This window comes from Triturus cristatus, chromosome 2_1 (genome assembly GCF_964204655.1).
Source record: "Triturus cristatus chromosome 2_1, aTriCri1.1, whole genome shotgun sequence".
In the NCBI taxonomy this organism is placed as follows: Eukaryota; Metazoa; Chordata; class Amphibia; order Caudata; family Salamandridae; genus Triturus; species Triturus cristatus.
The window spans coordinates 591,030,145-591,058,056 of NC_140581.1; the positions used below are offsets into that span (position 1 = coordinate 591,030,145).

At 49.7% G+C, this 27,912-nt stretch overlaps 1 protein-coding gene across 2 annotated transcripts in view; it reads right to left on the reverse strand.

Annotated features, from left to right (window-relative positions):
• SKIC3 (SKI3 subunit of superkiller complex) overlaps nucleotides 1-27,912 on the reverse strand; it is a 1,406,584-nt gene that overhangs the window by 1,057,540 nt on the left and 321,132 nt on the right. For both annotated transcript variants that reach the window (XM_085632495.1, XM_085632494.1), the window contains exon 11: nucleotides 13,287-13,426. In XM_085632495.1, the coding sequence (XP_085488621.1) occupies nucleotides 13,287-13,426 (140 nt within the window). The remainder of the gene's footprint in view (nucleotides 1-13,286; nucleotides 13,427-27,912) is intronic.

Here is a 27,912-nt window from a genome sequence, read left to right on the forward strand (position 1 = left end):
CTTTACATATGTGTTGCCTGCAGGGAGGCCATATTTAGAGTTTGGAAGCTGTCCTATCAGCCAGATCAGTTATTATTACTATTAGCTAAGAATGCACTGATGTCAATGGCAATCTAAACACGGTGGACGAGGCATCTGACACTTTTTGGCAGATGTCCTACTCTGCCAAACTCTAACTAGGCCCCATTGTATTTATTACCCCCTTCAGAAAATCATGAATTTGTCATATATAGATTGAGAATGATCCAGAGCTATGTATTTTTCCTAACCTTCTAAGAAAAAACAAGTTACTTACCTGTACACTGTGGTTCTCCAGTATTGATATCGCTTATAGATTCACATGCTTGAATCTTCCCCGTCGTCATGGTGGGAGTCCCATGATAACAGAAGAAATAGCAGTAATAAAACATCACCATAGACTTCCATAGAACAGAAAACTCACTTAAGTAACTTTTCAGCCTCATTTTATAACATCCAAATTTCAGCCACTCACAGCAGAGACCACAGAGTTTCCTTCCCCAAAGAGCCACCATACCTCAGATTTCGAGCACAAGTGATAGGTATACAAAACTCTGAGGTAATTGGTGAGCCTAATTTGGGAGGATAGGTATACCGAACTCTGAGGTAATTGGCAAGCCTAATTGGCGGAGGAGGGCGGGTAGCATATAAATCTATAAAATATATAAATTCTGGAGAACAACAGTTTACAGATAAGTAACTTATTTTTTCTCCAGTATTGAGTCTTTAATAGATTCCCATGCCTGAATCCGACTAGTAAGCAGTTTAAACACTGGGATGGATGGAAAAAGGCATCAAGGAGATTGAGAGAAGCCAGGTAATCCCCTGTTTCCATGAGAAGAAGAATCTTCTGAAGAGAGAGCATCCTAAAAGACTGTTTTTTGATTAATTTGTTCAGCATTCTGAGGTCCATGACCTGCCTCCATTTTCCATTTTTCTTTTTGATGAGGAAGAAGTGAGAATAAAATCCCTGATTTTGCTGGCTATGGGGTACTTCCTCTATGGCCTGCTTGAGAAGTGACTTTATCTCCTTTTTGAGATCAGGAAGGTGACAGAGCAGAACTTTCCGTGGTGGAACATTTGGAGGATGCAGAATGAACTCCAGTATGTGGCCGAGCTGGAAGATGAGTAGAACTCATTTTTCTGAAGAAATTGAGTTCCATTTCCGCAAGGATGTGGGAAAGACGTGATCATAGTGTGGGATTATAGTAGCAGAACCTGATTAACTTCATTGCCTCCTATTGGAGTCTTGGGACTTTCCAGCAAATTGCTGCCTCTTGCATACTGCCGGTCTCGAATAAGGCTGAGTGGTGCTGGATTGAAAAGACCAGTTGATATGGCTGGTACTGCTATTGAAATTGCACACGGGATAAGAATTGCCCCTGCACTCTTCCCCGAAATGACCGAAAGCGGCGCTGCTGGAGATTGCCTAAGGCTTTGTCTGTGTCTGCCTTTATAGATTGTAGCACCTCGTCTATGTGCTTATCAAACAAGCACTCTCCATCGAAAGAGGCATGTCTAAGACCTTGGCTTGGACCTCTGGATGAAAGGTGGTTGCCTTTAGCCATCCATGGTGACGCAGAACCGGCGGTCCTACCATCTGGTGAAACGCAGTGAATGAAACGTCCATGGCTATTTCAATAAGCTCCGAAGACGTTCTTTCTCCCTCCAATGAACAAGTTACTTACCTTCGGTAACGATATATCTGTAAGAGACAGATTAGTTATGTATTCCTCACCTTAGAATTACCCCCAGGCGTCAGACTGAATCCGGAGAATTTTTTCCTCAGCAATACCCCTGCGCGTCGTTAAGTGGTGTCGGTCGACTCTGTGTTCATCGTTGGCATCAATATCTACTTAGACGCCGCCATCGTGCACTGACATCAGTTATTAAAACGACACTCCATGCCAGAAGCACAGAGTCATGCAAGACACTGACCACTGGTGCACAAACACTAGGACCCTGAAAAAGAAGTCCCTTATCCTAGAAGTCAGTTCGCAGAACGGGGAAGATGGGTGGGCAATGAGGAATCCACAACTAATGCATGTCCCTTACATATATATCGTTACTGAAGGATTCCTCACCTTAGAATAGATACCCCAGCAATCCCAACCCCGGTGGTGGGTCCGCTAACCATGTTCACACCAGAAAGTCCAGGAGAACTGAACGGCCGAAGAAGCAGTCTCTCCGGACTTGGCTGTCCAGGCAGTAGGGTTTGGTAAACGTGTACAGTGAAGCCCACGTAGCTGCCTGGCAGATGTCAAGAGGGGGGGGGGGGACTCCACGTCCCAAAGCAGTAGTGGCTGCCGTCGCCCTGGTGGAATGGGCACGCAAACCCACTGCAGTTTCCTTTTTTGCTAAGGAATAGCAGATCTTGATGCAAGGGGCGACCCATCTGGAGTGGTTTTGTTTTTTCACGGCTTGACCTTTCTTGGCACCCACATAACCAGCAAAGAGCTAATCATCCACCCGGAATTGTTTGTGCGATCCAGATAGAACGAAAGCGCACGTTTTGATCCAGACGGAGGGCAAAGTGATGGTCTGTCCGATATGGAAAGAGGTAACCACTTTGGGAAGGAAAGAAGGCCTAGTACAGAGGACAACTTTGTCCGGATGAACAGCCAGGAAAGGAGGTTTAGAAGAAAGGGCTTGTAGCTCACTCGCCCTGCGACCAGAGGTGATGGCAACCAGAAAGGCAGTTTTAAGGGTCAAGTGTCTGAGAGGACAGTTATGTAGCGGCTCGAAAGGAGCACACATAAGATAAGAAAGAACCAGGTTCAAGTCCCAATGGGGCATCACAAAAGGAGTTGGAGGAAACAAGTGAGCAATGCCCTTAAGGAAGCGTTTTACAATAGGGGACTTGAAAAGAGAAGGCTGATCAGGGCAGCCAAAGGAATGTCGAAATAGCCAAAAGATAGCCTATGAAAGTGCCCAGAGCAGAGCCCTGCTGGGCCAAAGAAAGAATGAAGGGGAGAAGCTCTAAAAGGGAGGCAGAAAGGGGATCCACAGCCTTTGCAGCGCACCATGCCACAAACTTGTTCCATCTACAGGTGTATACCGTTTTGGTGGAGGGATGCCTGGCTGCCAAGATAACATTACAGACTTCGGGAGGAAGGTTGAAAGCTGTCATCGGTCGCCGCTCAATCTCCACGCAAGGAGATGGAGGCTGGACAGGTTCGGGTGGAGGACCGTCCCCTGCTATTGCTAAAGAAGATCCTACCGAAGAGGCAGTCTGATCGGAGGATCGATGGCCATGTATAATAGCTCGGGATACCAGTCTCTTCGTGCCCCATCCGGGGCCACAAGAATAACCTGGGTTTGGTGGTGCTTGATCTTCTTCAGCACTCTGGGCAGAAGTGATATAGGCGGAAAGGCTTATAGAAGACCGCAACTCAACTCGCAACGAAAAACGTTGCCTAGTGAGTGCCGCCTTGGAAATTCCAACGCGCAGAACTGCTGACATTCCCCGTTCTCTTCGGTGGCGAATAGATCTAACCAAGGCTCTCCCCACTGCTGAAAGAGACCTCGCACCACCTCAGTGAAGATGCCATTCGTGTTCCATCATGCAGCTTCAGGTGAGATCGTCCGCCCTGGCGTTCAATCAATCAATCAATCAATCAATCATACCACTTGTATAGCGCGCTACTCACCCGGGAGGGTCTCAAGGCGCTTGGGGGAGGGGGTCCGCTACTGCTCGAACAGCCAGGTCTTAAGTTGTCTGCTGAAGGCGAGATGGTCCTGGGTCAGCCGAAGGTGGATGGGGAGGGAGTTCCATGTCTTGGCCGCCATGTAGGAGAAGGATCTGCCTCCGGTTGCTTTTCGGATGCGTGGTATGGCGGCGAGGGCGAGGCTGGTAGACCGTAGCTGGCGGGTGGGCGTGTAGAAGGTCAGGCGGTCGTTGAGGTACTTCGGGCCCAGGTCGTGGAGAGACTTGTGTGCGTGGGTGAGGAGCCTGAAAGTGATCCTCTTGTTGACGGGGAGCCAGTGCAGGTCCCTCAGGTGGCCGGAGATGTGGCTGCGTCGGGGGATGTCCAGGATGAGTCGGGCGGAGGCGTTCTGGATGCATTGGAGTCTTTTCTGTAGCTTGGCTGTGGTTCCGGCGTAGAGGGTGTTTCCGTAGTCCAGTCGGCTGGTGACGAGGGCCTGGGTGACCGTCTTCCTGGTTTCGGTTGGGATCCATCGGAAGATCTTGCGAAGCATGCGTAGGGTGTGAAAGCATGATGAGGAGACGGCGTTGACTTGTCTGGTCATCGAGAGGGAGGAGTCCAGGATGAAGCCCAGGTTGCGTGCGTGGTCTGTTGGCTTGGGAGTGGTGCCTAGGGCTGGGGGCCACCAGGAGTCGTCCCAGGCGGAGGGTGATGGTCCCAGGATGAGGACTTATGTCTTGTCTGAGTTCAGTTTCAGGCGGCTGTTCTTCATCCAATCGGCGACGTCTTTCATCCCTTCGTGTAGGCTGGTTCTGGCGGTGTCGGGGTCTCTGGTGAGGGAGAGGGTCAGCTGGGTGTCGTCGGCGTGGGAGATGATGTTGAGGTCGTGTTGGCGTGCGATGACGGCAAGAGGTCTCATGTAGACGTTGAAGAGGGTGGGGCTGAGTGATGATCCTTGCAGAACACCGCAGATGACTTCGGTGGCCTCGGATCGAAGCGGGGGGAGGCGGACTCTCTGTGTTCTTCCGGCGAGGAACGAGACGATCCACTCCAGTGCCTTCTCTTGGATGCCGATGTTGCTGAGGCGTTGTATTAGGGTGCGGTGGCAGACAGTGTCGAACGCTGAGGAGAGGTCCAGGAGGATGAGTGCCGCTGTTTCCCCATTGTCGAGCAGGGCTCGGATGTCGTCGGTTGCTGCGATGAGGGCGGTCTCGGTGCTGTGGTTGGCTCTGAAACCGGACTGCGAGGGGTCGAGGGATCTGTTTGTCTCGAGGAAGGCGGCAAGCTGTCTGTTGACGATCTTCTCGATGACTTTGGCAGGAAAAGGAAGGAGCGAGATGGGGCGGAAGTTTTTGAGGTCGGTGGGGTCCGCTGTTGGTTTCTTCAGTAGGGCGCTGAGCTCGGCATGCTTCCAGCTTTCCGGGAAGGTGGCGGTGTCGAAGGAGGTGTTGATGTCGTCTCGGAGTTGGGGTGCGATGGTGGAGTTGGCCTTGTTGAAGACGTGGTGGGGGCAGGGGTCAATCGGAGATCCGGAGTGGATGGTGTTCATCGTGTGGGCTGTGTCTTCGGTGGTCACCGTGGTCCAGGTGCGGAGGGTGGCAGTGGGGGCATTGGTTTGACGGTTGGGTGCGTGGGTGGTGCGCCGAAGCTGTTGTGGATGTCGGCAATCTTGCGGTGGAAGAACGAGGCGAGAGAGTCGCAGAGATCTTGTGATGTCGTTGTTGCCGGTGCTGGGGTTGGAGAACTCCTTGACGATGGTGAAAAGTTCCTTGCTGTCGTGGGCGTTGTTGTCCAGTCGTTCCTTCAGTGACTTCTTCTTGGTGGTGCGGATGAGCTGGTGGTGCTGGCGGGTGGCGTGTTTGAGTGCGGTCATGTTGTCAGTGGTCCGGTCGAGGAGCCAGGCTTTCTCGAGGGTGCGGCAGGTCTTCTTGGAGTCCTTGAGCTCGTCGGTGAACCAGGAGGCCTTCTTGCTTCTGGGTCTGCTGGGTGGGTTCTTCAGTGGTGCGAGTTCGTCGGCGCAGGCAGTCAGCCACTGGGTGAAGTTGAGGGCTGCTTCGTTGGGGTCCGTTGTGCTGGTGGGTGGGTTCTGGCTGAGGGAGGTGGTGAGCTGGTCGGCGGTGATCTTGCTCCAGCTTCTGTGAGGGACCTGTTGCGGGTGGTGGTGGGTTGTGGTTCTTCTGAAGCTGAAGTGGACGCAGCTGTGGTCAGTCCAGTGGAGTCCGGTGGAGTGGCTGAAGGTGATGTGCATGCTGGATGAGAAGACGGGATCAAGCGTGTGGCCGGCGTAGTGGGTGGGGGTGTTGACCAGTTGCTTGAGTCCGAGGTTGGCGAGGTTGTCCAGCAGGGTGGCGGTGTTGCGGTCCTTGTTGTTCTCCAGGTGGAAGTTGAGGTCCCCTAGGAGGATGTAGTCGGTGGAGGGGAGGGCGTGTGGGCTGATGAAGTCCGTGATGTTTTCGCTGAATTGTGTGCGTGGTCCCGGGGGTCTGTAGATGAGGGTGCCTCTGAGGGTCGTCTTCGGGTCGGTGTGAATCTGGAAGTGGAGGTGCTCGGCGGCGGCGAAGGTGTCGTTGGAGTCGGCCGTGATGCGGATGGTGTTCTTGTGGACGATGGTGATGCCTCCTCCGGTCTGGTTGACGCGGTCCCTCCTGGTGATTTTGTACCCGTCCGGGATGGCGATGGCGGGCGCTGAGGAGGCGTTCATCCAGGTTTCCGTGAGGAAGGCGACGTCTGGTGATGTTGTGTCGAGCAGGTTCCAGAGTTCCACGGCGTGTCTGTGGACCGAGCGGGTGTTGAGCAGGATGCACTTGAGGTTGCTGCTGGTGTTTGGCTTGGCGGGTGCGGTGCAGGTTTGGAGGCAGGTGAACTTGCAGGTCATGCAGGTGAAGGGTCCGTGAAAGCGTTTCGGGGCGGCCCGGCAGCAGGCGGGGTTCCGGCCGGTATTGAGTGTGTTGAGGGCGGCGGCGTCATAGGTATGTCGGGTCGTCTTGCATCGGTGGGGGCCAGGGGTCCTGGCACTGGGCGCGGTCCAGGCGCGGACGGGCACAGACGGGCTTACCTTTGGCGCGCCTTCGGCGCACCATTTGCGCGCCCGCTGCGCGTCAACGCTGCGCGTACGCATGCACTCTGCCATAAATGTAGAGTTGGGGGGGGGGGGGGCGGAGCGAGGGAGGGGCAGCTGGGAGGCGGGAGCGGGGTGGCGAGTGGGGGGGAGCGGTGAGGAGATGCGGAGGGAGCGTGGGTGGGGCCGCGGGGGAGCAGCAGCAGGGAGCGGGGTGGGTCAGGGGAACAGGGGGTGAGTACAGTGAGAACAGTGATAAGACAAAATACAATAGGAACAGCAACAGAGTTTAGGGCACAAAATACAAAGGCGGAGCTAATTTACAAGGGGCAGGGGAGCGACGGAACAGTGAGTACAGTGATCAGACAAAATACAATAGGAGCAGCAACCGAGTTTAAGGCACAAAATACAAAGGCGTAGCTAATTTACAAGGGGCAGGGGGGCGACGGAACAGACAGCAACACGAGGCAAAGCAGCTAAAGCAGGACACGAGTCCAGTCGGCAAACCTTAGCGGCCCGAGAGAGCGGACAAGAGCAGGGGGCCACTCCACACAGGGGCAGAGACTCGGCCTGGCAGCGGTGGCGGGGGGAGCGATCCGGTCTGACCAGGGCAGGTCGGTCGGTCGCCTTCAGAGAACCTGCCAGGTGTTGAACCACTAGGGATATGCCCTGATGTTCCAGCCATGTCCAAAGGCGGAGGAGCCTCTTGGCATAGGGCCCACGACCCCACCCCGCCCAGAAGGTTGATATTGAGCCCAGACTCCGCCTGAGACCAGATGCCTCTGATCTCGGACTCTCCCATGTGGCCGTCGCACCCCAGCAGTGATGCATCTGTCACCACAGTGAACTCTGGTTGGGGAAAGGAGAGAGATTTGCCATTAACCCAATTGCGGTCCTTTAGCCACCACTGCAATTGGCGTGCAGTGCCTTACTAGATCAGGATACAATAGGAAAGATTCCCCTGATGCTGTACCACTGGAACTACAGGTCCCACTGCAGAGCCCGCATATGCCACCTGGCATAGTCCACCACCAGGATGCAGGAGGCCATGAAGCCCTGTAGCCTAAGGGTCATTCTGAACCGAAACCCGGGATAGAGGCTGAAAGATCGGAATCATAGCCCGAATATCCCGTAGCCACGAAAGGGGCGAAAGGCAGACTGCGCTGGGCGAGTGGTGGATTCAAGGCCCAAGGACCTGGCCATAGCCCTGCAGTCCTTAAAACGCTCAAGCGCGTTGTCCGCCTTATCGCCAAACAATCGACGGCCATTAAAGGGCATGTCAAAAAGCGTAGTATGGACATCACCCGAAAATCCAGTAGACCTCAACCAGGCGTAGCGTCTAAGGGCTACCGACGTGGAAATCATCCTGTACAGTGAGTCGGCAGTGTCCAGCCCACATCGGATGGGGAACTTCACTGCATCTCTCCCTTCGGATACTACACATGAGAGCACAGCCCCATCCTCCTCCGGGCACTGTGGCAGCACCTGCGCAACAGTGTCCCACACAGAGTGGGAGTAACAGCCCAAGAGACAAATGCGGTGTTCACCAACCGCAGTCCCAAGCTGAAGGAAGAAAACATCTTCCCAAGGTGGTCCAGCTTCTTGGATTCCCTATCAGGTGGTGCGTTAGGGAATGTGCACTTGGAAGTCGAGGCTTTGACTACCAAGCTCTCAGGGGTGGGGTCGTGAGAGAGGAAAATGGGGTCGCCCAAGGCCGGACAGTCCGTCGGGCAATCATCCTATCCACAGGAGCTCCAGTGCTGGGACCAAGTGCCCAAAAGGATGTCCGTGAGGGCCCTAATTGAACGCAGCAGGGACTCCAAAGAGGCCGCTGCCGGTTAAAGCACCTCGGTCAGGAGGCTACTCCTGACCGCCACCGTAGGAATATCGAAGTTTAAGGCCTCAGCCGCCCTACGCAACACCACTGCATAAGAAGCACCCCCCTACGTAGCCACGGTAGGGGGAGAAAGCATGTCAAGGTCTTGGGAGGTGTCCAGACCACTGGCATCACCCAACTCCTCTCTCCAGTCCGGTTCCTCCAACTGGTCTGCAAGAGAGTTCACAGAGCCCTCCCAGTCCTCCTCATCCCCTCCTGGTAGCCACTCAGGGCGGTAGGAAACATCAAGGGAGAACAGGGGTATAAAAGTACTGGTCTGCGCCGGGGTGGGGTGGGTGTCATCGCTGGTTTCGGTGCCGGAGGAGGTATCACGAGGTCGACCGGCACCAATCCGGATCAAGGCCTGGATCCTTGGGGGGCTTGCAACGCCAGAGCCGAAGCCTCCGGCATCGAAGGCCTAGAGCCCCCAACCGGGTCCCGAGGACACGCCAGCGGAGTTGAGCTGCCCAAAGATGGAGTGCAATGCTTCGTAAAAGCTGCGAAGCTGGGCAGGGGTCGCTCTGGCTCCCGGAAAGGGAGAGAAGGCCAGAGTTGACCCAACAGGCTCCGTGGGCAGAGATGGAGGACTACCTTCCGCTTCCTGCGTCGCGTCAGCCGACAGACGGGGAGAACGCGAAGAGCAACGATGCTTCTTCGCCTTTTTCTTGTGCTTCGACTTACCCAAAGACGAAGACTTCGATGATGAGTGGTGGTGGTGGTTCCGTGATCGGTCCCGCAACCTCCCTCACGACCGGGACCTCAAACAGCGCGGAGCGGACTGCCGGGCCTCGAGAAGCTTTCAGGACCGCTCCCACAAAGACTTCGGGTTCATGGCCCAGCAGTCGGAGCACGACTTCGGGTCGTTGTCACTCTCCAAGTACAAAAGGCACACGAGGTGCAGGTCTGTGACTGACATCAGTTTGTGACAGGAGTCGCAAACCTTGAAGCGGGTCCGACGTGACATCCCTCCGTGCACCAGGAGTCGAATGACTCAAAAAAGATGTTGACAAAAGTCGCAAGTGACTCAACGTACTGCTCTCTCCGGATCTGCACTGGCTGGAGCAGAAAAAGAAAGAACTGACGTCAGCGCGTGAGGGCAGCATCTAAGTAGATACAACAATGTCATTCCAGCGACCAAGACGCCAACTACGAAATAGGAGTCAACCAACGCCACCTATCGACACGCAGGGGCACTGCGGAGGAAAAAATTCTCCGGATCAAGTCTGACACCTGTGGGTAATTCTAAGGTTAGGAATCCATAACTAATTGTCTCTTTCAGATAGAATATCTTTAGCCTCTTTCTTGTTACCTTCGGGAGATACTCCCAACAGAGTAGAGATGTCTGACAACATCTGCTGGTCATACCTCCCAAGAATGGCCATGGCATTAGAGGCTCTAATGGAGGCCACCAATTCCGAGAACCTCTTACCAATATTGTCAAAGCCGCAAACCCTCCTTATCCTGTGGGGCTGTGCACAGGGATGCGGAGTTCTTGGCTCTTCTTTGCGCTGCTTGATTGATGACAGAGTTCGGTCTCAGGTAACCAGTGAGGCATGCAGGTGAGTCGTCAGAAGCCTTGTTTTTTTGTCCAGTTTTGGAATGACAGCTGGAACAGAGGCAGGTGTTTTCCTTAGCTTTGGCTCTTCTTGCCATAGAAAGTCAACTACAGGGATTGTTCTCACTGAACGTTGAGTGCCTGGTTTAAAATCATATAGAAAACATTGTTTGCTTAGCTGGCATTGGCAAATCAAAACGTTTGGAGGCATGCTCTAGAAGATCATGAAATCCCCAAATATCTGCAGGAGGGGAATCCGCAGCAGGAGGGATAGGAGATGGTGGCTTAGGGGCTGTTTGTATTTCCCCTTCCTCCGTCTGAGCTTCCTAAGTATCCTCTGTGATGACTATAGGAGGAGGGAGGGTCCTTTCCCTAAGGGATTTGAGAGTGCTTTGGCCCGGAAGAATCATGGGTACCTGTTGGGGAGGTAAAGGCCTCTTTGGAGCATTTGTGTACAGAAAATGCCTGGAATAGTCGTCAATCATATGAGGGAGATCAGATACCAGAGACACTGGAACTTTCATTGATGGTTCCCTAAACTGATTACGCTCCCCCCTCCCTATCATCATAAGGGTAACATTCCTGGAAGGAATCCGGCCTCTGCATGACAGATATCTTGTTCTGCAAAAGAAAATTCCCCTGCCAGGTAAGAAGATGGATCATTGTCCTCAATGTCCTTATCATCAGAATCTTGGCACGTGACCCTTAACTGCAATGGAATGTATGCAGGGCCAAACATACTTTCATCCTTTGAGTCTTGGGAGTCCAAAAGGCGAGCAGGAGGTAAAGGGGATATCTTGGAAAAATCCTTAATCTGCCTGGGCTGAAGGAGACTGATTTTTCCCTTAGTTGACGTGCTCCACAACGGTGCAACCGCGAATGCGATAGTCTGTGGCACCGTCGACAGTGCGTGGACAGCCTTTATCTGCGGGGCCGTCGTCGTTGGAGTCGTCTACAGGCCGGTGGTCAACGGTGAAATTCTCGTCGACGGTGAAAGCTTCGTCGACAAAGCCGTCAACGGTACAGGAACCCAAAGTTTTCTTGAGGGTGGTGGGATCTTCGCCGACGGCGATGCCGTCAACGGTTGAGAAGATTGGTCTCTGTAGAGGAGACACAGAAGCAGACGCAGGAGCTGAAGAGGGCTTTGAAGCCCCTGCCTGAGGTTTCTTGCGGTGTTTTGGTTCAGATTTGTCCAGGGAATTAGATCTCCTAGAGTCCCCATGATGTGAGGAGGGACTGCCCTCCTTTCTTTCCTTGAGGAAGAATGGGCCTTTTCCTAAGGTTCAGACTCCGAGTCTGATACAGCCTTCCTCTTTTGTAGCCAGAGTAGCAGCCTACCCTCCCAGTCTTTGAGGGTTTTAGCTGAAAAAGTGCAGCAATACATGCATTGCCTGAGTTTGTGGCGAGGGTAGAGGCAATATAGGCACTGTTTGTGGGGGTCTTCAGAAAATAGCCTACACTTCCCACATGTCTTACAGGGCCTAACCAGCCTTTTTTAGGCTCTGGCATCTCAACAGTAAGGAAGGGCAAAAGTATAATGTCTAACAAATAACTTGAGAGTAGCAAAAGCTGAGACTGGAGGTCAAAATTTGAAGAGGAAATATTGTAACTGAGCGGAGCTCAGGCCACGGGCCTCCCTGTGCCGAGTACAACAGGTAGCTGTCTGTTAGGTCTGACCCGGTGTTCCAAAACTCAAAGTACAGCTGCGCTTTGTTGATCTGGCCCTCCTGATGGCCAAACGCTCCATCACCATGCGGTGGAAGTCAGCCAAACCCCCACCGCTCCACGCATGGCATGGAGAGGTAGTTAGGTGGGGTGGCGTAGAAAGTGCAGCAATTAGACGTGAGAAAGCCAGCGGTCTGCATAAAAATATGATCTCCATGGACTGGGATGTTATTCTGGAAGCTTTCAAGACACTTGTACCGGCACCAGTCCCTGTAGTACTCGATCAGTAGGAGCCCCTTTTAACCCAGGCCCACTCAGCACATATAATGCAGCCCTGCGCCTAGCCTGGTGATTTAACTCTATTAAGTGTCCATTTTCAGAACTCAATCTGCCCAGAGGGAGCACCAGAGGGAGCGTGTTGTCAAGACTGCGTGACAGGGTAGGGCCAGATGAGTTGGGTAAAGGGGGGGGGGGGGGGGGGGGGGGGGTTAGTTTATTTGATCTATTTCAATTATTCTCTTCCTCAGTTCTTCATGTGTTCTGCATCACCATTAAAATAATCCATCTGATGATTGTAAGAAACTGTTTAACAGAACTGTCCAACATGATGTTGTACATAATGCACTATGACAATACTCGGAACCTACAATGGCCTCCATGTACCCGACTGCCTTGAAGAAACCTGAGGCCTCTACGCCAAATGTCTGTTTTTCTAATAGATGTACCTGTTAAAACTAAAACGTAAAACATATGCTTTTTTTTTTTTAAACTGGGAGACTCCCTATCACACAACGTGTGGTAAAAAATCTGAGCTATGGTGGCTCTGTGGGGAAGGAAACTGAGGTCTCTGTTGTGATTGGCTGAAATGTGGATGTTATAAAATGAGGCTGACAAGTTACTTCACTGAATTTTCTGGTCTATGGTGATGTTTAATTACTGCTATTTCTTCTGTTACCGTGGGACTCCCACCATGGCGACAGGGAGGATTCAAGCATGTGAATCCATAAAAAATACAATACTGGAGAAACATGGACTTTTGAAATATATGCCTATGTTCACTTGAGGGAACACTTCAAAACTTTTATGCAACCTACTGTTATCTTTGCTTTGATTATTCTGTGTATCTGTTAGCTGAAAATACAATAGAACATTTTGAACATAAAAATAGAGGCTTAGAAAATACCTGATCCGAAAGCTACATTTGTTGTTAGTTCACATAGAATGGAAATCTGGGGCAATGCATTCTTGCTAGGAGGGCAATGCATAATCAAGTAAGGCATTAGGTAAAGGGTTTATGGCAAGCTATATGGCCAATGTGATGTGGCTCTCGAACTCTTGATATTCTGGTTCTGGAGAACCTTTGATATTTCAGTTGTGCAGAATTTTACATTTCATGTGTGGCCCACATTTAACTCAAATAAACAGCAGTATTTATGGGTACCCCAAAGGTACTAAAATCACAATTACCTCTTCTATGGACTTCACAGCTTCTTCGAAGTAGCCAGGATCACCGTCTCGGACCATAGCTTCAGCTTTCACTAGTAAGGCAAGCTTTTTGAGATGAAGATTGCCAATAGATGCATTACATGGCATTAACGTCTTCAAAGCTGGAAAATAAAGGACATACTAAAGTCTTGTTTCTAATTTACCATCAAATTAATATCCATAAACAAGTTATTTTGTCTATTCTTCAAGTAACTGCTGTGCGATACACTAGCTATAACTAGAAGTCAAAAACATTTTCCACAAAATATGGTCATTGATGTAGGCGCATGACTTTTAGATTTAGTTCCAGAGCAGGCCTCTCTGCTGAATAACTCATAAGCTACTACTGGAAGATCTCCTGCGACTACAAGTAGTTCTCCTATGTGCAGCCTAGCCTACTAAAACGGATACCTGGACTGTGGTTGTGCTGCCGTGAGCGACCAGACTGGACTACCCTGAGGTGTGTGGCTTTGCTGGGATGTAGCGGCGGGAGTTCTGTGGCGCACTTTCCCTACCTGCAGGTGCGCTATTGCTACTGGGGCTCTCACGCCAACTGAGGCATTCCCGGGGGCATGAGATGCTGCTTGTCTTGCCCAAGGAGCACTGGTGATCCTTTCGATCTGCCCCGGGAACCGACGGAACACCGCTGACCGGACCTGACCTGGCTGCGCCACTGGGCCCTGTGGCGAGGACGAGATCCTAGGGGTGCGGCCTCTGCACTATAAGTGAGCCTGTATTACCGGTGCACTGCTGGGGCTCGTTGGGAGTTTTCCTCCAGCCTGTGGACTCGGCTGGATACTTGTGCTGCACCGGCCCGTCCTGGACACACATATTGAAGTTCTGGTGTTGAGGTGAGAAGGCGGGGCCGCAAAAACTTAATGACCATACCAGTCTGCCTGTTGTCATTTATCTCCCCCTTTTCCAGCCTTCATAGTGGTGGCGGCTGATATCTGGAAGGCCCCTACCTCTGCTGCGGACCTGTTGGGACATGCACGAGGGCCACACTGCGCATTCATTAAATACTGCTGCATGGTGCCTGTGTTACTACGCACTTCTGCATCCCTTGGTAGCTGAAAGGTGTGTTACCATTTTCACAGGGAAACACATCGCGCCGCTGTTGGGGTGTGCCTACTAAAGAACTCTGCGCCCAAGGACCCAGCGCCGACCGGATTGCTTGCCCCTCCCCCAGGTGAACGGGAGCTACAAACACCTCTCGCGCTTACCGCTTCGCGGGAAATGCATCGCGCCGCTGTTGGGGTGTGCCTAGTAGAGAACTCGGCGCCCAAGGACCCAGCGCCGACCGGATTGCTTGCCCCTCCCCCAGTTGAACGGGGGCTACAAACACCTCTCGCGCTTCCCGGGAAACGCATCGCGCCGCTGTTGGGGTGTGCCTAGTAAAGAACTCTGCGCCCAAGGACCTAGCGCCGACCGGATTGCTTGCCCCTCCCCCAGGTGAACGGAAGTAATTCATTGACCGGTTCCTCCCGCCGCGCAGGACGCGCATGGGCAGGCGCCGGGCTAAGCCCGGGCAAAGGGCGGGCTGTCTGTGGCCGTCAGGGGCCAGAAGAGGCAGGGCCGGGCCTACTCCCAAGGATGGACAACACAGGGATTGAGGTGGTCGAATTGGACATATGAACTTTAGTAATGTTTTAACTAGTCAGTCAATTACTATTTCTGTGACAACTCCTAATTGTAGACTCAGTACGTTTACGTGTTTTTCTCATTAGTATTTTAAGTAGTTTTAAATCACATTTTGTAGTACTTTTTTTTCTACATTTGGTGTGAACCTTTTGATCGGAATTATGGGCAAAACCATTCCCCCAACCACACGTCCTATTACACGCCAAACAGCCGTCTCAACAACACCACTCCCAAGCCTAACTGCAATAGACAAAATGCTTCAAAAGACTATAACGGTGGTAGCTTCGGCCATAGAAAACACCGAAAGGCGTCTCTCGCTGACACCTACTATACTACCTAATACGCCACCTGGGAATGTTTCTTTAGCCACAGCTAACTCGCCTGACTCGCTGTTAGCAACCTCCTTTGCGGACCTTCCGTGCGCTCAGATAGAGTCAGAGGTAGGCTCTAGTAGTAATCTTCCTCCCCCTCTGGCTCGTCAGGTAGTTAACAAGCCATCCAAGAACTGCCCTAGAAAAAAGAAGCCTAAACCACAAAAAAAGCCGCTAGGCCCACCACACCTGCCTCTGACACTCCACAGCCAGATGCAGGTTCCTCTTTTTCCACTCTAGCTCCTCCTCTGTGGGATACCCACTTAATAATCGATTTGCAAGCTCATATGGAACAACTTATAAAATCTCAGTTTAAAACCCTGATGAGTAGAATTGATAAAGTTGTGTCCATGATAAATACAAAAAGTGGCGTAGCCCCCCAGCCAACATCGCCGACTGGGAATATTTTCCCGACTCCGGACATAGGCAATGCTAAACAGACAATCCAAGACCAAAGTCAAGGTGTAGGACCTCGACCAGATAAACGGGAACAAGGGCCAGGTCCATCGTCTATGACCAATTGTCCTACTGGACCTACCAATTTCTGCCCCGCTATTCTCCCAAGCGGACACTCAAGCATAGCGGGTCTTTGCACCAGTATCCCGACACCAACCTCAACGGGGAAGAATAAACAGCTGCCAATTTGAGGAATGGTACCTCATAAGTCTACACCTAAACCGCCAGTCAATACCCCCAAACAATCACTACCCTCCATCCAGCTACCTCCAGAGGCCTCACCCTACGTAGTGGTACTATCTGAAGTTCCACCATTGGCAGAAGAGCGAGGCGAAACGTTCACCGAGCTAAAGAATAAAATCATATTCTGGTTGAACAAATGCAGGCCACTAACGAATTCAGGTCAAGGGGAAATATTATTTGCCAGAAGAGTTAGTTGGATAGGGAATAATACTAAAGATATTGGTGGGGATTGTGTGATCATTAATTTTAGAGATCCTGGCGTGGTTAATCATATACTAGAATGGGGCGGACCCTGTCATCAAGGCCCGATTACCCCCATTCACTTAGGGTATTTTTACCCACAGGAAAGGTTCCCTGGTGGTTTTGGAGCATCCTACTATCATAAGGACGGTGAGAGGTCTAAATATAATATACCTGTGGAAAATAGATTTAGTGCTTTGAATAATGTGGATTGACTAGCCTCCTCCCCTTGGTACAATGATAAAGATCGTATTCCCTTGTATTTGTTTGCCACTGCCCGCCATAGCCAATTCCACAAGGCCCCAGCTACGTAGCTCATTTATAGGGTCTTGGAATGTAGCGGGGTTAGGCTCTAAGTTATCGAACCCAGATTGGGGGGAGTTGGTGGATCAATACGACGTGTGTCTGTTCCAAGAGACCTGGATGACATCCGTCCCCCTTAGGGTGGGCTATGCATGCTACCACATTCCAGCTGCACAGGGATTGAGGGGTAGACCATCGGGGGGCTTGTGCACATGGGTAGCTACTCATCTGGGGTGTTCAGTGACCGTGATCGATACACACTCCCCGGATCTTCTGTGCATTGCCCTTAAATATCTGGATGGCACGTCAGCAGTGATATTCAATATCTACCTGCACCCCACTCCCCTGATTGAGGCTATTAACGAACTCCTCGCACTGTACCCTGCTCCTACACATAGAATATTGGGTTGTGATTTTAATTGTCATTTTGAACCATTGGTGGGGATCCAGTCTGTAACTGCAGAGGAGGATTCTATCTGGCATATTCAGGAGTGCTTATTGTATCCAGATAAGCGCCTGACTCCATTGGCGCTGCAGATAAATAAGCTTTTAGTCTCCCATTCCCTTAGAGCTTGCAATGGCAGACTTTCTACCGACTCCCCAGGGAAGCCCACTTATAATAGAGCGGGGGAAACTACGACCATTGACTATATTATGGTCAATGTTGAATTGTGGTCCCAAATTAAGACCTTCACTGTAATTGAGAGAGTGGATAGTGACCACAATCTCCTGTCTCTAGAACTTCATTCAGCATTGGGCAGTAAACTTGGAGTGGGGGAGCACGATCCTTACCCAAACCCCAATTTAATCACTGTGGCAGGAGGCAGACGTATTAAATGGGCTAAGTTTGCACTGGCATCGGATAAAGTATCTGAGCTCTACCAACTAGTTGCCTCGTCCTTTGCAGAGGCTTTCTTTTTGCCAGTTACTTATGATTGCTCCTACTTTCGGGCGTTTGAGCTCATTCACTCAATTTATTCACCTCCCTAGCTGATTATTTCTATATCTCAGCTCACGGTAGGGTCCGGCCAAGAATCCAGGAGCAGAGGTTTAACAAATCCTGTAGGGAGGCAAAACGCGCCCTTGTTAGGGAGGTTAAAACTGGCTCAGTTGAGAGTATAAGAGGGGCCAGACTCGCTTACAAAAGCATTACAGTGGAGTCCAAATCAGAATGGGAGGCCCGTAGATGGGATAACATAAAAGACGCCCTTGATGGACGTGATTACAGGGCATTTTGGAACCTGGTCAGATCAGGTTCGTCCGAGGGGTCGAGTGCTATTACACCTAATTTGAGTGAAGATGTGTGGATAGCGCACTTTAAACCCCTTTTCGCGCATACTAATACTGTGTCCTCAACAGACTCAGTCACACCTGCTCCAGACACAAAGGTCACTACTGACTCGGACTGCCATCCAGTAACCCTGCAGGAAACTCAGGGAGCCCTTAAAAGTCTGGCCACAGGGAAAGCCCCCGGACTGGACCGCATACCGGGAGACCTGTTTCTAAGTGAGCAGAAGGTTAGGGTCCCTTACATGTGCCTATATTTGGGCGCGGAGATTATTCCCATCCATAAAAAGACATCCCCCCCCTGGACCCGGTCAACTACCGCCCCATCAGTCTTATTGACGTCTTCCAGAAATTAGTGGCCCGCATTCTTCTATCAAGGTTGCAGTGTTGGATGGACGATCATCACATCCTGACCTCCCTACAAGCGGGTTTTCGTGCCAAAGTTTCCACCATCGACCAACTGTTTAGATTACAGATGGTATTCTGGAAGATGGTGACTTTGGGGGCCGGCAGTTTGTATTTGATCTTTGTAGATCTTCGATCTGCATTTGACCTGGTCCAGAGGGAGAAGCTATGGGCCCTTTTGTTGGAGATGGGTGTTCCAGCCTATTTGTGCCAATTATTTAAATGTCTACATCAGGGCACTTTTGCAAGAGTGAGGTACGGGAGGAATGGGGAGCTTTCGGCCGCCTTTCTGGTGGAAAAGGGAGTGAGGCAGGGACGCGTGTTGGCCGCCCACGCTCTTCTCGCTTTTTCTTAATGGGTTGATCAAACATCTTTGGGACGCGCGGGACTTGGAATCTTCCAGCTTGGCAGCCCGAAAGATACCAGCCCTGATGTTTGCCGACGATACCCTTCTGCTATCAAAATCTTCAACTGGTATTCAGCGAACATTGGAGGCTTTCTGCTCCTTTTGCAGACTAAGAAACCTGGAGATCAACCTGTCCAAAACCAAATTTATGGTCTTTAACTCTAAATTGCCAAACTGTCCCCTTCCCCATATGGATGGCACGGTCCTTGAAAGAGTCTCTACTTTTGAATATTTAGGGGTAACACTAAATGACAAGATGGAATGGGGGACCCATATAGCCAAGGCAAATATGAAGCTGGCCCAAGCAGCGGGAGCTACTTTAAAGGTACATAATGAGTGCACATCCAAAATTGTGGGACCTCCAGTAGAAATCTATAAAGCACAAGCAAGAGGTGGGGTGCTCTACGGTGTAGAGCTATGGGGCCACGCCAATGCCTCCTCGCTCTCTATCTCTGAGAATAGTTTCATCAGGCGTCTGCTGAGACTCCCACAGAGCACACCGCTGATCCCGCTACGCCTTGACTTGGGTCGGGTCCCCATACATGAAGTTATCCCTAACCGTCCTCTATTGTACTGGAGGAGACTCTGGTCCACACCTGAGCTCTTAAGTTATCGGGAGGAACTTTGTCATCTATTGACGCTAAGGGGTGTGGGAAAAATCCCTTGGTTAAAGCATGTTAAAGATCTATGCCTGGCCTTGGGGAAGGGAGATCTGTGGCTCGCCCCCGCACTCTCCTCTGCTACGACTCCCAAGAGGGCGCTGGTCAAAGCACTCAACTATTTCCAATTGGAACAGATGGCATTAAGACCATCGTTCGGTAGGTTGTCCAGCAGCTTCCTCGAAGTCAAGGACAGGTACCAATTTGAGAAACTCTTGGACGACATTCAGCCCCTACTGGCGAAGAAATTGTATGTCCAATTCAGACATGGATCTCTCCCAGTGAGGGCAGAAACAAACAAGTGGTCAATGGCTCATTATGCATCTAGCCTATGTCCGGGGTGTGAATACGCCGAAGAGACAGATCTGCACGTTGTGCTCTTCTGCCCCTCATACTCCACGGCTAGAGCCAAATGGATTCTACAGTTATGCAAGTCCAGGGGCTTCAGGGATTACAGGGTTGTGTTTAGATTGCTGAAATATGACTCTACCCCGTTGACTGTGTTGGCGACCTCCAGATACTTGTTCTCTATGTGGTGCGCTAGAGAAGCCAAACTTAAGGACAAAGCTGCTTTAACTGTTTAACTGTCAGTACACCTCTGCATTTACTAGGGAATTTTAATACCACACTGAGTGGCCTGTTTTTACCTTTTTTTTCTATTTGAAATACTATTTATTGTTCTAGGTGTATTGTTTAATCATGTACACTTTGTATTGCTGCTCACTGGTGATCAATTGGTTGTCTTATGTAATTATGTATCCTTCGCTTTAATGGTTTTTAACCGGTAATAAAGCTTTTTTGACTGACTGAATGACTAAAACTGAAGCTTTTGCTTAGTTGAATTCATATAGTGGAGTGGTGTGGCTCACTGGTTAGAGGCAGCAGACCCGGAAGCAGAGGACGGCCCGGGACCAGGGTTCAATTCCCGACGCGGCAGGGTCGTGGACCAGGGCCAGCGGACTCGATAATTCTCGCCTCAGTGCCTACTCTAACCAGGGATCACACTCAGCAACTCTGGGCATTAGCTTGCCTCATCTCCACAACGGCCCCCCACATTCGCCGGGGATGCCTGGTTTCACCTTGGAGATACCCAGGAGGGACCATCTCACAGGGATAGCCAGGACAGGTTCACCAGCGGTCTACAGCGCCACGACGCCTCAGGGCAGCAGTGCGCTTTACAAGACGCATACATACATACATATATTATACTAAAATTGGGAAGTGAGTATTTAAGACAAAAAAGATGTAGTCTCAGAACTCACAGGCTCATATTTGTCGAAAAATGGCTGAACTTCAAAAATATATATTTAAAAGTGATATTTGAGTGACAAATTGTGCTGTCCTGGGGAAACTTATTACCTTGGTGCCAGAGGCATTGGTACAACGTAGAAATAATCCAAATGCATAATGCTTTTTGGACATCAGAACTAGCAAACATGAATGATGCACTGCTATTTATCTTGCACATGATGGTCACTAATATAATCTAGTCTAAAGTGGTCACTAGTGCAACACAGATTATATTTGTTAGTAGTTCTGCATTATTTTGATGGGACATAAGTAGATTGTATTACAGAAAAGGTTAAAGACTTTGTTCTAGAGTATAACTGCATAGTCATCTCGAAGAATTGGTTGACATCCTCTCACCCCCAGTAAACGCAATTAGCCTAAGAACTTCTGAAGGTTTGGCCAGCTAAAGATAAACTCTAAGCTCTGATCCGAGCAGCCATACCAGATTTAAGAGGAATTCTGCAGAGCGTATGAAAGCACTTAGCAAGCGTTGGCAGAGGTGTGACGCAGACTCCGGAGCACCGGGTAACGGTTCGATCCCCAGCACCGGAGCCAGATGAGCTCAGCATCATGAGGCCCTGGGCAACAGCTCACGTAATCTCCCCGACAGCACCTTGAGACCCTTAGGCGTGATTAGTTTGCGTTTTACAAATCCCGGGTTATAAAGCGAATAGGCCTTGCCGTTTTGACCTATTAGCTTTGCCAGTGTTTTCTGTTGGTGCTGTGCAGGCCATAACCATGTCTTGCCGTGGCTTGAATTGTGTAGATTGATTCTTGTAATTCCATTCCTAGCCATTGCAGTAATGGTCAAGGCTTAAAACAAACTTTCCTTTGAATATCTGCTAACTAAACGAACTACTAGTTTCAAAGTATGTGGTTCGATATTTCAAAATCATAATTCTGGAAAGAAAAAGAAAACGCCGGCTGCATGTCACACGGTTTAGTTTGTTCCTATATTATAAAAAAGTAGGCCATGTTCATACACATTCTTTTTTAACAATGTGAATCTGTAAGCAGCGAGGCTGATGCACGAAATAAGATATGAAATAACAGCATAGATGGTGCGTCTGCCGACAGCAGCAGGGCGCCAGATGGTGATCTCATTGATTTTCCTGCACCTGGAATGCAAATGCCGGGGTATTCTAAGCAGGACCCTGGGTGTCTGCTTTCAAATGGGGAATAACGGTGGGAATCCAGGTTACAGACCCAGAAATGTCCCTTGGTTTGAGCTGGTCAAATGCCAAGGTGGGAAACATCAGAAGGATGGTACATCCGTTTCATTGTCAACTAAGCAGATATTCCTGTTACCAGGCAAAACTTGAATTATTCAGAAATTAGAATAGGTGTCTAAGTGAAGAGAGGCTGACAAGTGGCATTCTATAGAGTCGTGGGCGCCACAGAAGGCAGTGAAGGAGAGGAGTGGTACAAACCAGCACACTGGGGGAACATAGCTATATAGAATAACAGAAAACGCTTAGGGTAAGAGCAATTAAGCTGATCAAGGGTTGTTTGAGGCACGCTGATCAGTTAAGGGACAATGGGTTACCTCAGCCAATGGGGAAAACAAAGAAGCAAGAAGGCAAGTGGTGAGGAAGGGATCCATCACGCTCCAGGAGGAGAGCACAGCTGATATTTGAAAAGAAAATGATGATTAAAATGCTGTTGGATTCAAGGAGGATAGGTGTGGATTGTTAGGAATGGAATTGGAGAATCGGGGAATGAACTACAAAGGGGAGATGGCGTTTAAAGAAAGTGGTAATAGTTAAGGAGAGGCTTACATGAGAATTACAATTGTTGGGTCTGAGAAGTGGTGGTCATGGAAGAAATGGTGGCGACTACAAGATGGAAGGGAAATGATGGCAGAAGAGGAAATTGTAAATCTAGGAAACAATGCACATGCCAATTACCAAACCCATCAGGGCAGCGTGGCTCGTGGGAACAAATGACAAGTTTAGGGTATTGGATTTTGGGGTGGCGAAGAGATGACCTAAGAAGGGGGAGGCAGAAGTAGTCAGGCAGTCATGGAGTGGACAATTGAGACTGGGGCATGGCCAGCTTGACAATCCCAAAGACTACTGCAAACACGCAAAGCGGTGCATCACACTATATTAATATGTAGGTATATTCTTTAAGCTAGGCGATCTTTGGGGAGTTAGCATGGTTGTGTTAGGAGGAGTTCCAAACAAGGCACGGGAGGATTAAAGAGGGTCATTTGAGGAATTTAGAATTGTGTGGGCTGGGAATGGAAAGACAAGCATTAAACATGCAATAGGTCTCGCCTTTCAATAAGCTAAAGCCATTTGCTTTGTTATACAATACCATTAGCAAAGCAAATGGCTTTAACTTAATCAAAGGCGAGACCTATTGCATTTTCAATGCTTGTTTCCTCTTGGGACTCTTTTTGGAAGGCACAGTCTGCTGTGGCTTAGAAACCTTAGTTACCTCGGACACACCAGAACCCTCAAGAACCGAAGTCGAGAACCTCTCCAACACACCAGAACTGGCAAGAACATTAAAAGTCGTGACAGATGGTCCTTTAAGTGAGGTCTTTGTGTTGGGCCATGCTGGAAGTAAATATCAGAAACCCCCTCACCAAATGCAGGTTGCTGGAACAAATAGAAATAGGCTGCCGAATGTGCCCCGTGTTTTTATTTACACCGGGAGAAATTCACCTTATTTCAGTGGGGCCGGCCGTCTCTGTCATAGCTCGAAGATCAAATACAGCTAGATCCCCTCATTTCCTGCACTGCAGGGATGGAATGGGAAGAAAATAAAGCAGATGCATAAAAAAACAAGCATTTGCAATGCAATAGGTCTCGCATTTGCCAGAGTTTAAGCTATTGGCATTATAAATGACAATGCCTTTTATTGATCTGTTTTGCTGATTAACACATAAATAAAAGGCATTATCATTTACAATTTAAATAGCTCAAACTTTTGTAAATGCAAGACATATTCAAAGAAGCGGCCACCATTGTCCAGGGCTGCTCAGAAAGTGAAAGCGCAAATGCTGCAGGAAAGCATGTTTGTGCCTACAGTAGGAGAAACTCATTAAAGAAAATAGCGCTTACAGACTAAAAAAGACGAACTGTGTAACAACCAAAGTAAAAGGGCCAGTCCTCATGGGAGATTACAAATTAAGACAAGGTGGTACTAAGGAGGGACTAACAAGCCTATTAACAAATCAGAAGCCAGCATTACTTAGGACAATGACACAAGCCAATGACAAATATTGGCGGAGCTTCCATGCTATACTCCAATAAAATATGTTGCAGAGCAGCGCATGTGCTGCCCAGGCTCGACCTTAAAACCTTGGCATTTGTAATGCCAATTACTCATCTCCAACAAATGCGAGACCTGTTGCATTTGCAAAGCTTGTTAATGTACTTCCACCGCTGCATACAATCCTCACTTAGTGCATCTGTTGGACTACAGTTAACAAGCAAATCCTGGGACCTACCGAGACTATACAAGTACCGCCAATGTGTGCACACACGCTAAAAAACCAAAACTGTCAAAAGGTGTTGCAGGCCCTAGAGTGGTGTAACGCAAAATAATGGGCCCCCCTCAGTAGAATGTAATGAGGTGCTCCTGCGTCTCCCATAATTTACAGATTCATTAGCCTTGGGTTTAACGGGGGGCCCTGAAGTATTGGGGGGCCCCTGAAGGTCCGCCCGCCTGCATCGTTGGGGATTTAGGGGCCTGTGCTACGCCCCTTTGCTCATGGACACTGTTGATGATATTGCCTCTTTATATTACGGAAAAATAGACACGCCTATGTATATACTCAAAAGTGAAAATATGAGTTCAAATCACACACAAAATGCCAGAGTATCTGGAGATCTTTGTCATTAACCAGCCTTTGCCTCCCATCACCAATATTCTAATTCAGTATTCATTTTAAGGATGCTAAGTCTGCATGACAGCCTCCTTCCATATTGCTTTGCTCAATATTGTATATGGGGGAACGGGATGTGAATGCACACAGAGGCAGTCCGGGCTCCCCTGAACTCTATGCAGTCGCCATGTTTGAGGAACCATCTCTGGTGCAGATCTGTTGACCATAGAACTACTTGAAGTGGTTTCACTAGTTCACAGTTCCTTGAGCCACATTACAACTACACCAAGTACTTCAAACTGACTGACTATTGTAATCTCGAAGTGGATGAAAGTATTAATGAGGAAACATTGTGCTGAAAGAATCATGTAAAACATACCACATCTGAAGACCATCACAACCGATCACTTCCACTGCGCAGCCCCCAAGAGAAGACACAAATACACGCTTCTCTCCCAAAAGCTCTACGCAAATGGCTTTACCCAAATTGTTCCCAACTTGTGCTACTGAGGCATAGCTGGAAGTCAACCCCGCTGACATGTTCTGTTCTCATGTCAGTGGCATCACTTCACCACTAGCGCCATTACAGCAGCGCTGTGCTTCAGGAGGTAACGAAGAGCGCGACTCTGGTTGGACAATTGGACTCTAACAGAGAAAAGGGCTTAAACCAGCTGTATTAAGGGCACCTGGATATAGATTCGTCATTGCGTAATAAGTAAGCCACACTGGTCTCTTCTATAGCCCTTAGGCCATAATAAGGCTGCTTCAAAGCACTAGGTATTGGAGGAATGTGAGAGGGAGGATTAGGAGTCTTGCAGTACTCTGAAACAGGATTTGGGTGGCATAACCTTTGCAAGAACACCCAAAATGGCATTTTCCTATCTACCCTATTTCCTGTTCCTTCCTTAGAATGTCCGGTCTCTCCCAGTGCTTCGAGGCAGCTCAAGCACTATTTAACATTCAAAAGTGACAATGAGAAAGACTACCCGCAGTGAAATCTTCAAACAAATTAGATTCATAGGGTAGATGGGAAAAGCAACAAACTTCCAATGCATTATAATTATAGGGTTAAAAAACACTTAAAGCCATCTCCCATCCCATAATTGTAATGGGGCAGAGAATAATGGAAATATGCACAATGTTATGAGTTATGCTCTAAAGCCAGCATTAGTGAAGCCTGTTCAAATTCAACAATTGCCACAACGAGCCATGGTCCTGGTTAATAATAATAAAGAAATAAAGAACAACTCGGTGAAATGCCCCAACTAAAACGGCATAAACACAAAAGAAAGCAAGAGTGGCACAAAAACGAAAACATCTAAACACAAACTGCATCTTGTAAACTTTAATAAAACTCTTTCCTCATAGTTCGAGATGTCTGTTTCAAGGCGGATGTGACGCTATCAAGGTTACCTACCACATCTGAAAGACAGTGTGAGGTAGGCATTTATATTTTACACATTGAAGATAAATATGGCTGTTTTCAGCAGGAAATATGTAAATTCTGACAAACCAAAGGCCCCAGTGTCTACTAAAAGGTACAAAGGAGACCATAACAGACTCTAATCTGTAACAAGCTGCCAAACAACGGACAGCGGGAGGGGGGCGGCAACAAAGGGAACGGGGAAACAGACAGCGGGAGGGGGCGGGAACAAAGGGAACGGGGAAACAGACATCGGGAGGGGGCGGGAACAAAGGGAACAGGGGCACTGACAATGGGAAAGGAGGAGAGGATGGAGAACACACTCAACGGGAGGGGGGGCGGAACAAAGTGAACGGAGAAACGACAAAGTGAACGGAGAAACGGACAGCGGGAGGGGGGCGGGAACAAAGGGAACGGGGAAACAGACAGCGGGAGGGGGCGGGAGCAAAGGGAACGGGGGCACTGACAATGGGAAAGGGGCGGGAGGATGGAGAACACTCTCAACGGGAGGGGGGCGGAACAAAGTGAACGGGGAAACGGACAGCGGGAGGGGGGCGGGAACAAAGGGAACGGTGACACTGACAACGGGAAAGAGGGCGGGAGGATGGATAACACGACCAAAGGGAGGGGGGCGGAACAGGAAAAGAAAATGCCAACACTTCCAAACTCAGCAGCTAGTGGTGAACGGCGGTGGAAAATAAACAAGGAAGTAGTCCCAAATTGAGTAGATAATGCGGAGCAGCGGAACTAAACTGTAGTTGGTCAGTGCTGCTTCCTGCTCAAAGGAAGCAAAACGGAAGTGACGTTTCGGACCACCAGCCAATACATGAGCTACATAAAAAGAGCAATGCCAGATGTACCCAATGGCAAGTGACAAAACAAAGTGAGATGCAATGGGTGGAGTTTCAGTAGTAATACTTATTACTTAATGCCTCGCAGAGGCAGCGCATGCGCTGCTTTATGCGAGACCTAAAAAACCTTTGTTAAGGAAAAGTGTTTTAAAGTATTGGACATCACCCTGGACATTGTCCACACAAACTTCAGTTAAAAAAATGTTTTTAAGCAGGGGATGCAAAATTTCTCTGCGGGGCTATGTGCACACTGTCCCACACTTGTAAATTAGTTAATGAAGGACATTGGTGTCCGACTGTGGCATATGAGGGCTGTATCTGTGCCAGAGTTTAAGGTAGCCAAGTAGGCTAAAAGTACATAAATTCATCTAAAATGAAATCACTTACATTTTGGGTTTTCTGAAATACTGGCAGGGATCAGGTGCCCGTGAATATCTGGAATACTGTATGTATGTTTCAAGTAAAAGCTTCTCTTCACATCGAGCCGGTGAGCTATTTCAAATAGCTGTGGGTGAAACTGGAAAATTGTCCAAGAAATGATTAAATCACTCCAAAAGGCCAATTGGTGCAATGTCTCTGGTAGGTGCTACTTTGCGCATAAATCAGGCGCACGCTCCCGTTGGCGCGAGTGCTGGGATGAGCCTGCGTGTGTCTGTCTGTCTGTACAGGTGTCCCCAATCCTCAGGTCGGGGCGCTATCCCCCCTCACACCTCCCCATCCAACCTGATGTCTTTGTGCGATGTTATGGCGCATACATTAATCTTACATGTCAGGCCCCTTCCCCTGTGGGTGGGGCATCGGGAGGGTCACAGGCACGGGCTGGGATTGGCTGAGGGCTTCAGAGCGCTTTATCTCCCTGCTGCAGCCTGGGAACTAATTACCCGTGGCGGCTGGAGGAGGCGCTGTCCGGGGCCTGCCGCCAGTCCCTGGGAACCCCGGGGGTCGCCACCTCATCAGCGGGGACAATGGAAGCGGTGGGGGCGCTTAACCTTCCGCTGCTTATATAAGTGTGGCCGGATCATTAACAGGGTGGGGGCAGCGAGGGGGGGTAGTTTGAGCCTTGCAATGGGATGGGGAGGGGTCGTAACCCATCCCTGTGGCATTCCCTCCCTCAGAGCACCCGTCTAACATCCCCCGGAGCCCACCCCTGTAGCACCCCCCATCCCCCGCTCTAGTATCTCTCATCGAAAGCCAC